Genomic DNA, 13,566 nt, shown 5'->3' with positions numbered 1-13,566 from the left:
AAGTGTGTATACGTGGCGTTAGAAACGCGAATGAAGAGTTGGATGATTTAGCTGTGAAGCAATGTTGGTAAACACGGCTCAAAGTAAAAGTCAAAGTTATGTCGACTTTGTCGGCGTGCACAGCCTAATATAAGATCTAAAATACATTTAATTAAGATTGTGGGATCTTTAGTTTGCAAATCAGCGATGTCCGGAGGACGCATAATTGCATAATTTCAAAAACGACATCGGATGCATGATTGAGAAGACACCTGTTGTATAATGGCAATTTTCGGATAACGAATTACATGACAATTCTTGTAAAAAACAATTTTCTGCATTTTATTGCGAAATTTTTACCCGTTTAGACTCGATCGATTCCATATTCATCATACTCACATTTTGTTTCTATCTGTCTTACGAAGGCGACCAACATTGCAGGGCAGTGATGCACTCCTCTCGCTTGGTCACATGTGCAAGAGTAAGAGTAAATTTTATCGCTAGAGTCCAATCATTCCCGGTAAAAATTATATTTTGTCAAAATGATAAGCTTCACTTGGGTCATCATTCGATCCAAATGCTAATTATTCTAGTAGTTCTCCGTTAAATAAGAGCGCAAATCGAAATGTTTCGGTTTAAATAACAGTTTTGTTTAACCTCTTCTTTATTAATATTTCTAACTACGAGTGATTTGTAATAGCTTTTTTTTGTCGTTAAACCTTCCTATATGTGTGATACTTTAAACTTTTTTTTATCATCTCACTGCAACATATGTTTTGAATAATTTAACGATCTCTTTATGTTCAGTTTTATTTTTCATAATAAATCTAGAATAGGTAAATTTTCTTATTTTTAGTTATCACATTTTCATCTTTTGCAGTATTTATTTTATCGCTTCGAAACATTCACGCTTCAGCTTTTCCATTCTTTCCCAGTCACGCATTCTATGTCTGGAAATAATGTCTACTAGTGACACGCTAGCGTCCCTAGCTACTGCGATAAAAGTTTATATAATTTAATTTAAAACCCACACTACAAAATTAATAGCGAATATTTATACAAAATAAAAAAAAGTTTCCCTCCCCTTTCCTATCAACGATCGAAACTGTGCTATCAGCGCTATTCCGAATTTATGATTTTGTTTATATTGGCTTCTTGCTGACGACTGTAATTCATACTACCTACCTACCATAAGACATTTTCATTCGTTAAAGATCGTATCCTTAAAAGCAATCGAACGATCATTTTCGTGCTTGTTTGCTTTGTAGCGGTTTATGACAAAATAAAAACAGAGCATAAAAATATTGACTACTAAACAGAACAATACCTAGTTCCCTGAAGAAGCAACATAACGACGGCGTGCATGAAACAATAATTTCCCGCATTAGTATGAACGTGATAAGGCGACCTATTATATGGAAATGTGTTTGATTTTGTTCCTCAAAGGATGGATTAGAAAATAATTTAGTTACAAGAGTTTGACTTCTTCTTTAACCCTCCTTCCACGACAACAACTGCAACCAAGAATTCTACGGTTGTCTTCAAAGCTGCGCCAATATTGAGGCAATTGTCGGAGACTCGTTTGCATTTTGCCTATCCTCGCTGTTCTCCTCTTCACAGCACACGGTTTCGTGTTGTGTTCCATCCCGAACTGCTACCAAACCAGACTCGCCAGAGCTTCTGGTAAAAGAATCACTCACCGAACTAGCTGTGATAACGGATGGCACTTCTATCGACGGTTGACGGCTAATCGGACCGATGGCAGATGCTGATGAAGACGACACCGGGCCAGTTGCTAAACCAACGGTGTTGTACTCTTTGACGCCTTTCTCACCAATCGGTACGCAACGTTCGCCAATTTTTAACAATAGGATGGTTCGATTCACATTGGAACGGAAATGGTGGTCCGGATGGTTTGGCTGCCAATAGTGGATAACATTTCCCACCATTCCCTCCTGCGGCTGCCAGTCCTTCCAGGAAGAGCGACCGCCGCAACTTCGGAACTGCTCGTTTGGCCAGATAACGTCGATGCGACGTCCCAGATCGAGACAGTCGTAAATCTGAAAGAGTTGATGATTGTTAAGGTTTCTATTCATCACCATTAGCTATAAGCTAAACCTACCTGAGCTGAATCCACTATGATGACCTTTCGATTTAATCCAATTGCCGGTGGTGCATTGACCCATTGAGACTGCGAGGACGAATGTTCATCGGTTTCACTCCCCCGAATCTTATCCTTCCCAATAGCAATATCTATCGTCTCGTTGCTCAAGGCTTCAGTCATGGAAAATATCGTGTACGAATTCTCCCCAGGTGGAGACAAAGTAAACATAACAGAAGAACCAGCGACCGCAGCTGCGTTCAACGTGTTTAGATTCATCGATGACGAGTTGGTACTTTTCGCGTTGCCTGAAGTTGATTCCACACTTTCCTGTTGTTTTAGACTAGAATTGTTACTATTGCCTGCCGGTCCAGCAGGAATTCCGCTTCCGCTGGCAAGTGTTTCCTTGAAGGATTCCCTTTTGTTAGCAGCCAGAGCACGATCGATTCGATCTTTACTGCTGCTGCTTAGATTACATCGTTTCGTTACACCAGCACGATCTCGTAGCGTATCCCGCTCAGAATCCCGTTCACGATTAAGGAATCCAGCTAGCAAAGTAGAACTAGTCGGTTTATTGATACTGGCTAGGCTACCACGGTTGGCTGCGCCGGAAAGTGACATGTTCTGACTGCCATAGGACAACGTCCCTGCCGTGCCCGAAAGAGTATTGTTTGGCGTCGGATAAACCCCCTGAAATTCACCCATTTCGTTGTCAATTATTGCACTCCCACTGCTGCAACCCTCACGACATCGTTGTCGCACACGATTCCAAAAGTTTACTATCATGTGTTGCAGCTTTTCCAACGTTATCTCACCACCGATGATCCGACAGAGCTGCGGATTCGTCTCCGCATAGGATGTCGTCAGAGGTGAAACATAAATCGGATAGCCGATTGGTTGATCACAGGACGAATTGATAATATTACGAAGTGCTTGCTTCGCATTCTGTATACTCCCCCGCTCCGGATTTCGATTTCGGAGATAGATCAGCTCCTGCTGCTGACCGGCCCACAGCCCTCGAACGCATTCACGATTCAGTTTTATCACACGAAAACTCAAGAACCGTTTACTCAGTCTTATAACTCGATACTCGTCCGATCCATCATCCATTACGTGGCGCAACGCGAGCAGGTTAGGCGTTCCCCTCAGCACGGCGTTTCGCCATAATGGATCTGCTTCGTGAGAAATGATCAACTCTTTGGTATGGTAGTCGATCGCATTGAACAGTGCCCCGTAATCATCGTACTCATCCGGGCACAAAAAGTGATCCTGATGAAGTTTTAGTGACATCCGTACAGCTGGCGCTACCACACCGTGTAGCAGTTCCATATCGGCAAACACCCACTCATCTCTGGTCGAAGTGATACGGAAATCTCCCTTAAAAAGTGCATGAAGGCCATGGAGAAAAAATTCCACCCCGCAAGATGAGCTGTGACTCGCGGTAGCCAACGTTCGTCTGGCCAACAGAGCCAGTGCCATGCACAAGGAAGTGACCAGAGATTCGCGACCCTAGAAGTGACACAAATAATATTTGTCTTAAAATTCAACAAGTTTTATGAATTCTGCATTCCTTACCGAATGAAAGAACAGCTGATTAGAACTTCCGGGAACAGCATTGGCATTGTTAACTGCACTCGATGTTGTAGCACCGTTAGAACTGGATTCCCCTTCAGTCGTTGGCTTTACTCCGGGGTTCTCACTGCTTTCACCTTGATCTTTCGCCGTAACGTCACTTACCTTTCCTGTGCCATTATTTGCAGTGGATGTAGAAGTAGTGCCTGGTGCGCCACCAGTACTCACCGGTTCCTGTGTCTTCTTCGGAGTGTTCTTTTCACTTAACGCAGTCTGCATTTGTTGGCGCTTCTTTTCGCAGCAAAACTGTATCCATTCGCCGTACACATTCCAGAAACTTGCACGCGTTATTCCAGCCGAACGGAAGTCGTAATCGTCATCCAAGTTATGGGTAAACACTGGATCCAAATCGACAAACTGTCGATCGAGAGTATGTTCCAGAGCTTCTTCAATCACCTGCGATTGCAACCAGCTTACAAGCTTTGACGAGCGGATAACGTAATAAATGATACTCTGAAAAAGAAAAATCAAGAGATAAGCATCGCGATTTGGCGCTATCGAACTTCAATACATTACCTTCACATAGTAAGAAATTAAAACCTTCCTAAATTCAAACACCTGTAGTGTTGCTGTTGCAGAATTGTCCGAAATTGAGTAACCCTCCAGAACGTACTTGGAGGCCATCACCTGCCACGCTAGCCATCGGGTTGTGAACATGGCATTGGCACTCAACATCCGAGGTAAATGACCAACAGTGCAACAGCAACAACCTGGAGGAGAATATACTTCGCATTAATAACAAGCATTTGTTCTCCGTTGCAGCATGTGGTTCTGCCCAGCTTACCAATATTCTCCTCAACTTCTTCCGAAATAGCCTCAACTTCTCGCTGTTGACAGTAGGTGCCTCGGAACTCTAGACCCCGCATCTGAAACGTGCAGAGCCCATTACCGAGCTCAATGATGTGGACTAAGCAGTTAAGATAGTCTGACGCTAGAACTGTGTATTTGGAAGAGTGGATTAGAATCGAACTTTTAATTGAAAAGTAGTGCTTACCAAAACAATCGCCTTGACTAACGTTTCCCCAACGACCCATCAGCAGATCACCGCACAGCGAATGCTGCAGTGATCGGGTCAGATGCTCGTAGAAGATACTGTTGAGGTTGTTATCGTCGGCGCCCAGGTCACGTTCCAGCTGTGAGCTTAACCTAGTGTTGGAATGGTCGATGCGGCGGGTATTGTAATCGCGCTCCCAGAACTTGATCGGTCGCACATATGAGGTGAGAAATATGGCACTTCCTGTGAACGAGAGAGAGAATCAAACACAGTTAGGAACCGCAAATGAAATCAGTGAACATGGTCAAAATTTAATATTGTTTTTGTTTTTACAGTTTTACAACGAGTGCCAACGTTTGCTACATTCCCGTGCATGTACCTGTAAAGATCAAATATTACATGTGCGGTGGCAGTATGGAAAGTCGATAGTCTGGTCGAGTAATTGTATCAACGTTCTAAAGATTATAAATAACATCTATCCCGCCTAGGAAGCAGTGTTACGATCGACGGGGATGTATTCGATTCGAGGTAGTGGAGGAATTCATATACCTCGGATCCAAGGAGTAAGCACCTTGGTTGTGCGTGTAAAAGGGAAAAACGACCAGTTTCATGGAGTGCGAGGCATGATCAGAAGTGGTTCTCAATCATCACTGATTTCGGAACATTGTGCAAGAATTCTAGGTTTGAAAAGGGAAAATGCGAAACTCATTGTGTCTGGTGTCATTAGCAATGCATCGGAGACAACCAGAGGCGTGGTGGATTTGGACATTTTCTCTCGATTCAGCAACAATTCGGTCATCAAAACAAAAGCATATGTGCTGAGTAAGCTGATTACAAATCTCCCCAGCCGAATGTTTGATAAAAATCGCCTGAAATACCTGGAATTATTGTTGCTAGCAGAGTTTGATAAACCAAACAAAATTGACCTTATTCTTGGAATTGATGTTTTTCTGACCATCGTAAAGGATGGTAAGGCGAAGGATGATATGGGACTTTCAGTGGCATTAAATTCTACCTTTGAATGGATTGTTGCCGGTCACGTCGGTGTTGCAACCGATGTCGTATGCAACGCTTCAATTGTCAGCCTGTGCGTCGAGTAAAACTCTCCGACAGTTCTTAGTTTAAACTTGAATAAACAAAAAGATGTCTTTTTGTCTTAGTTTTTTTTTTGTTTTATTCTAGTTTTTTTCGGTGTCTCTTAGTTGTTTCGTCGGTGTTCTGTCGCTTTTCAGTGCACTCACTTTCGCGTGCAACTTCAAATAGAAACACTTTGAGAGCGGAAAAAATGTTCAAAAACAGCCTGAGAAGGAAAAAATGTACAAAAACCAACAACTCAGGGAACGGGTTCGGGTAGTCACCCGATCCGCTAATACAGCTACTCTTGCACGGCATTACCTTACGGCATTACTTCGGGAAGAGGTCTTTTTTAAGTGCACAGCACACATTCCTGCAAATCCAACTACGTAGTAGTTTTCGACCATCCACACAAGGTGAAAATTTCTGTATTGTAGTAGCAAAGCTACTTGTGCGTCTAGAATTAGTGCTGCTCGCCCCTCTTCTTCTGGGCGACAAGGCTGTCTAATTTACTGAGCCCTTCGGTTCCCTTGTGCCATTTTGTACCACTTCCTCGTTCGCGAACTACTCGGTCTAGTCCCCAACGATGGATCTAGCCTACTCCGACGAAGAGTTCCCCGGCGAGAGAAGTTCAAAAGCCAGGTGCCGAGGTCAGTTCGGAGATTCCGGTGGAGTAGGACATCCGATTTGCTGGAGCCCCGGCGCGATTGATAGTGTCTCTTTGCGGTCTACCCAGTCTAGTTCCCGGCGGTGAATCTGACTGTACGCTGGCGGAGAGTTCCCCGGCGAAAGAAGTTCTCCCGATACCGATTCTTCTTTCGTTTTCGCTATATTTCTATCGCAATACCCGGTGGGGTGGCGTCCGGTTCGCTGGCGTTTCGACGAGCCATACTCGGTGCTCTGTTGCAGTCTATTCGACTAGTCCTCGGCGGTGGATCTAGCTTATTCCTGCGGAGAGCTCCTAGGCAATGATTGCTCTCCCGAAACCGTTGCTCGATATTCGTCACGCCATTTCCCCTGTAAGACGGTCATGATCTACATTATGACTGTTGAATGCGTCACACGTCTTTAATTCGCTTGTCATTCTGTAGGCTACATTATCCGGGTTGCTGTCCGGTCCTCCCGTTTTAACTAGCTCGCTGTACGTCGCTTCAAACCTCGTACATTCGAAGACCACATGCTCCGTTGTCTCTTCGACGTTCTCAAACTCCGAGCACAATGGTGACGTTGCGTACCTGAACCGATAAAGATACTTCCTGAAGAAGCCAGGGCCGGACATGAGCCGTTTCAGATGGAAGGTCATCTCTCCGTGCTTTCTGTTGACCCACATCGACAAGTTTGGGACGAGCCGGCAGGTCCACTTTCCTTTCTCCGTATTGTCCCATTCCTGCTGCCACGTCACCATCGAAACGATTCTCATCATCTTACTCACGTTTCTGGCGTTTATTTGATTGTAGCACTTGATATCCTCCGCCAGGGTGATGCAGATGAGGATCATCTTGGCAATAACGCATACTGCCTCCGAAGATATTATTTTGTACGCAATCGCAACTCGTACGACGACCAACCGGAATATCCTGTTCAGCTTTTCGCGGTTCCGCGTGGTTTTCAGCGCCGCACCCCGGGCAGAAACCTCATATCGCAGTATCGATGACGAAACACTAGATAACAGAGCGACTTTTCGCAGGTGTAATCAACGTGGTTGTTAAAGCGATTATCACTCCCAACTGCTTCAGTGCACGCTTCAATGCAATCACGTGTTCTTCGATGGTGATCTGTATCCGCTGAACCTCTTTGCAGTTGCTGACTAACAACACATCCGTCTTGTGGTGAACTATTTGCAGATTGACCCCGTTAATCCAGCTCTTGATCGCATCTATTGTCTTCGTCACCGACACCTCCACTTCTCCAAGTGTCTCACTCATCACCGTTAGTGTCACGTCGTCCGCGAAACGCACGACTTTCACTTTCCCGGACAGCCGCAGTGTTAAGACGCTATCTTACATCCCGTTCCAAAGAGTTGGGATGAGAATGGAGCCCTGAGGAACGCTCGCTGCGACTCGTATTGACCTCTGACCTTCGTTCGTCTCGTACAGCAGTACTCTACTATGGAAGTAGCTCTTCATGATCCCGCTCATTCTTCTGTGCAGCGCTGCAGCATTGGCCTATACGAGGCTGGATAGCCCGGTGACTTCCCTGACTTTGGCAGCAGCACCAGCTTCTGTACCATCCACATTGCGGGAAAATTGTCATCATCTAAACACTTCTGCAGTAGTATCCTGAACATGTCCGGATATGGGAGGATCGCAGCTTTCAGCGCCGCGTTTGATATTCCATCCGGACCGGGGGCTTTCTTTGATTGTAGTTGCATCGAGGGTTTTTTGAGCTCGTCGTTAACCGCTTACCACTCGGCTGTGTTTGCTCTTTCTTCTTCGCCGTACGGTGTCAGGTAGTTAAATCTTACTTCGGGAAGAGACCCCCAACGATTATCTTTAGCTTACCCGGGCCTATTTCAACTGATGTCGACGGGCCCTCATCGTCGTCATGACAACTCAGTATGCGTCGCCTCGGGGATTGGCGTCTACTTCTCAGCAAAGCTACTTATGGCAAACTGGCTTGCTAAGATTGATCTCCCTACCTTATCGTAGTCGCGCTTATGGCCCACTGAACGAGCAGCCACTGGTGCCCTAAGAAGATTCCGCTAGATTTTCTGAGCAGCGTGCACTCAGGAAGGTTTACCTCGTGATTCGAGAATCTATTTTTGTTTTTTGGCTTACATTTTAATGTCCTGAAAGAAAAGATGTCCTAAAAAATATTAAAATGTACACCATTCTTAACCCTGACGAAAGTCTATCGATAAGATGCACCACTAACACTAATAAGCCGGACAACTGGTCGGTCCTTTTCAATAAACGCCTCAAAGGAGAAGGTGGTATTCTCGTTCAGACTTCAAACCGTACAACACGTATTTTATTAAGTAATGCTAAATTGGGTCATCCGAGCCATTATCAAACGCCTTTGGTCCTCGCCAGTCCTCGCTTTACGGATCTAGTCTACCTTGATCTCTACTACTGCCTAAAGGTAAGAAAATGAACCCCTTTTTAAATATAATAATGCGTACCAAGATTTTGAAATGATTTAGTACTTCAAAGGAACCAACCTTAGATTACGCCAATAGTTGCAGTGATCGGTTGAAGAAAAAAATGACTCCTATCGGCCCACACCAAAGTCGGCTGCTGGTGCCCCAGGAGTACTTGCACAAAATTGGAAGCAAATCGGACAAGTCTAGCTATCGGACCATTTTGAGTTGTCTTACCCCTCGACTCCCTGTGAACTTTTGTGTGAGTCTTATCCCCCAGTTTTATTTTAACTAGGTTTTAGTAGTTTTTCTCGCCAGCACACTTCCTGTATAGCCATCGCAGAAACCCCATCTTGAAATAAATCTTAAAAATTTCAGAAGTGGGATGGCGGAAATTAGTTGTGTGAAAACAGATTAAGTATTTATATAAATATCCCGCGACGGCAGTCCGAACGAAAGTATAAAGCGAATAACGGACGATACGAGATAACGAACAAAAAACGAAATCATCGGGTTACGATATTTCACCGGTGAAACGCCATTTTGGAACGGATGCCGAAGATTAAACGGCGACGAAACGCGACTGACGAACGAAAGGACGAGGCGTAAAGTAAGCAGGAATACAGCTGCCAAGAAGGAGACAACAGCTCACAGAAGGAAATCACGGATAATAGTAGAATGTTTCCAGTTCCTCAAACAACGCAAGAGGCAAGAGCTGCGCGTCCACTTTATCCGGAAGAAATAAAAGCATTAATCAGCGAGTTTAACGGATCGTACGACGCTGAAATTTGGATACGGAAAGTGGAACATTACCAGAAATTATATGGATGGACAGACAACGCTACTCTATTGCATGCAACAACAAGATTGTTTGGCCCTGCGAAGTTGTGGTACAATTCAGTGGAAGAAAAAATATTCGGTTTTCATGGATTCAGAGTGATGTTGCTAACTACCTTCCCGAACTACCACGATGAAGCGGACATTCACCGGGAGCTAATGACTCTAATAAAGAGACAGCAAGAAACGTATGACAATTATGTATTCCGTGTCCAGAATATTGCCAGTAAGGGACGAGTCTCGGAAATATCGGTGATCAAGTACATCATCAGTGGCCTATCCCGTGACAGGTTATACAATCAGATTGCAGCGAATGAGTACAACACAGTTTACAGCCTGCTGAAACGGATAAAGTGATGTGAATCAAATTTCCAGTTGAAAAAGGCGGACACAGCAGGAGCGAGTGCAATACGTCAGCCGCTACGTTATTTCGAATCGGGTGTTAAGGCAGGAACAAATTCATCTACAGTGGGACCATCCGATTTCATCTGTTTCAATTGTAATGATCCGAGACACAAATGAATGAATTGTCCAAAACCACAACGACGTCCTCGTTGTAGTTCGTGTTTGAAGGTGGGACACAATGCGGAACAGTGCTTCAAGTCATTCGACAAGGGAAAGTCAATTGTACACAAACCAGCGGTTGCGATGATTGACACTAATGAAGGAAAGTCAACCATAACGAATCGGGAACCCAACGAGGTGATCGACACTGACGAAGATGGGATGATGAGCTATTATCGGTCGACGATTGAAGCAGCTGAAATTGCTGGTGGATTCCGGTAGCGCAGTGAGTCTAATAAAACAATCTGAGCTTGCAAATTTGATAGTGAAACAGGGAACCGCAGCATAGACATTTCAGGCATCAATGAATCAAAAGTAAAGATTGTAGGCAGGATGGACACAAAAGTTGTCGTTAAGGGTACAATGGTGTTTGATGTTTCGTTTTGGGTTGTAGCTAATGAAACTATGGGGGTCAGTGCTATTCTGGGTCGAGATTTTCTTAGACGGAATAACATAACTGTGATTCGTTTCGAAAAACCTGAAGCAGCAACCATCAGTGATAAGATCGATTCTAACCTGCTAAAGCAAGCGTTCGGTGACTGTTTTCCAGTAATGGTTGACTATGAAAAAATTAATTTGAGTGTGGGTGATAATGATGAAACCATCCGATACGGAGTGCGAGTTAACTCAGATTTCAAAACTTTTTATCGAGAAAAGAAACCAGACGTTGAGAAGGCAGTCAAGTATGTAGCATCGATTCGCTTGAAGGATGATAAGTGTTTTAACGTTTTCCCCCAAAGATTGGGCAAATTTGAAAGAGATGCTGTCGATGAGATTCTAGATGGTTGGTTGGCAGATGGAACGATACACGAAAGTGAGTCTCCATATTCGAGTAGAGTGGTTCTAGTGAAAAAAAGAATGGTCCTTATCGCTTGCGCCTAAATTTCAAGGAATTAAATAAGTTGGTTGAGCGAGATCGATTTCCACTGCCGGTAATTGAGGACCAAATCGCAAAGTTAGAGAAGTTGAATTGTTGAGTTGTCAGAAAAGTCTAAGAAATATACATCCTTCGTAACAGATAACGGACAGTTCGAGTTTAATAAGCTCCCGTTTGGTTACACCAATGCACCATCAATTTTTTGTCGTTACGTGGCAAAAGTGTTGAATGAGTTTGTCAGATTTGGAAAACTAGTTGTCTTCATGTATGATTTTATGTTGTTTACAAAAACTATCGACGAGCATATTGACCTCTTACGTCGTGTGTTAGCGGTGCTGAAAGACAACGGCATAGAATTAAATATAGAAAAATGTCGATTTTTAGTCACGCAAATCGAATTTGTCGGATATGACATTCGTTCAAACCAGATCAATCCATGTGATCGACATGTAAAAGCTGTCCGAGATTTACCAATTCCACAAAACCCGAAATGTCTGCAGCGGTTCATGGGATTACTAAGCTATTTTCGAAAATTCATCAAAGGATTTTCTACTATTGCAAGCCCATTGTACGATTTGCTTAAGAAAGACGTTGTTTACAACTTTGGCCCGCAGCATCTGGAAGCATTCGAAACATTGAAGTCTTTACTTGTATCCCGTCCAGTTCTTAGTATTTATTCTCCATCGTCTGAAACGCAGTTACATACTGATGCATCCTCTCATGGGTTCGGTGGAATTTTAATGCAAAGGCAACATAGTGACGGCAAGTTTCATCCCGTGATCTTCTTCAGTCGCAGGACAAGTCCAGCAGAAAGCAAGTTGCATTCATTCGAATTGGAAACCTTGGCAGTCGTATATTCACTTCAACGATTCAGGCATTATCTCATAGGTATTTCGATTGTGATTGTGACGGATTGCAAGGCTCTAAAGCATACATTAGAAAAACGCGACACCAACAATAAGATTGCTAGATGGGCAGACTTTCTAGCTGAGTTCGATAAGCAGCTAGTGCACCGTACGGGAGATAGAATGCAACACGTCGATGCGTTATCAAGGTTGCGCGTGAATGTTGTCGATGAAAAACGGGATCGAAGCATATTCGAAGACTCGTTATACGTTGCTCAGATTAACGATGAAAAACTGTGTCGTCTTAAAACCCTAGTAGAAGGAAACAAAGTCGCGGGTTATGAGGTTCGCGACAACTTGTTGTATAAAGTGGAACGAGATCGTCTTCTCTTGTACATTCCGGAAGAGATGGAAGAATCGGTCATATACAGGTTTCATGATTCGCTTGGTCATTTTGGTAAAGATAAGGTAATGCAATTGATTAAACGATCTTTCTGGTTTCCGAAAATGACTGAGAAGGTTCTCGCACATACAAAAAGGTGTATTTCTTGTATCATGTACAATCCTAAAGCTAGAAAGATAGATGGAGAGCTGCAAAATATCGATAAAGGAAACCGGTCATTTTGGATGCTTCCCGTAGATCATTTAGGACCATTAGAGGCAACGACTGGTAAAAATAAATATGTTTTGGCAGTGGTGGATGGTTTCTCGAAGTTCATCAAACTCTATCCTACTAAAACCACGAACACGCATGAAGTAATGAAGCATTTGAAGTCTTATTTGATCAACTACAGTACGCCCAGGATTTTGATCACTGATCGTGGAACAAGTTTCACTTCTCAAACATTTAAAAGTTTTGTTGAAACACACGGTATTGTTCATAGTCTGGTTGCAACAGCTTGTCCACAAGCCAACGGGCAAGTGGAAAGGAATAACCGTACGTTGGTACCCCTTTTGGCAAAGCTCGTCGAGTCATCTGGCTATTCTTGGGATAGTGCCTTAGTTGATGCCGAACACCAATTGAACAATACCTTAAATCGTGGTTCTGGATCAGTACCGTCGAAGCTTCTGTTCGATGTTTTACAGCACCGAAAGATTTCGGATGATGCCGTGCAGTATTTCCAAGATTTACTATAATCTCCGGAGCGTGCCGATTTGGAGTTTTCTAGAAGCGAAGCATCATATTCGTAAAATCCAGGATTATAACAAGCGAAAGCATGATAGTAGATGTTTGAAAAAAAATTTCAAGGAAGGTGATCTAGTTGTGATTCGTAGTGTGCCGGTTGTTGGCGAAAATAAAAAATTGAAGCCACGGTTTAAGGGCCCCTACCGAGTTAAAAAGGTACTGGATAGAAATCGCTACGTAGTTGCCGATATTGATGGTTATCAGGTATCAGGAAAGCGATTTGAGCGAATATTTGACCCCCAGAATATGCGTCTTTATAAACGTCAATCACCGGGAACCCTAAAACGACGAATCTGATAGTGGTTTGAGTGATAATAAGTAACATTGATTCCTATATTAATTCCAGGAAGGCAGCGAAGAAGACTAGACAAACAATATCCTGTCAACCGTTCAGATCA

The 13,566-nt window shown here is 43.6% G+C and overlaps 1 protein-coding gene across 2 annotated transcripts in view; it reads right to left on the bottom strand.

The window, feature by feature from the left end:
- Positions 1-294: 294 nt before the first annotated feature.
- Positions 295-13,566, bottom strand: part of LOC131684185 (pecanex-like protein 1) — a 33,389-nt gene continuing 20,117 nt past the window's right edge. The window contains exons 7-12 of one of the 2 annotated variants that reach the window (XM_058966837.1): positions 4,707-4,949; positions 4,497-4,649; positions 4,229-4,422; positions 3,656-4,165; positions 2,102-3,589; positions 295-2,039 (exon numbers count right to left, since the gene is read on the bottom strand). In XM_058966837.1, the coding sequence (XP_058822820.1) occupies positions 1,521-2,039; positions 2,102-3,589; positions 3,656-4,165; positions 4,229-4,422; positions 4,497-4,649; positions 4,707-4,949 (3,107 nt within the window). In that variant the 3' untranslated portion in view covers positions 295-1,520. Of the gene's footprint in view, positions 2,040-2,101; positions 3,590-3,655; positions 4,166-4,228; positions 4,423-4,496; positions 4,950-13,566 lie in introns of both variants that reach the window. The other variant, XM_058966836.1, reaches the window with a different exon arrangement.

Source organism: Topomyia yanbarensis, chromosome 2 (assembly GCF_030247195.1).
Source record: "Topomyia yanbarensis strain Yona2022 chromosome 2, ASM3024719v1, whole genome shotgun sequence".
Classification (NCBI taxonomy): Eukaryota; Metazoa; Arthropoda; class Insecta; order Diptera; family Culicidae; genus Topomyia; species Topomyia yanbarensis.
Note: the sequence above shows the minus strand (reverse complement) of the source record. Positions and strands in the feature narration are given on the sequence as shown.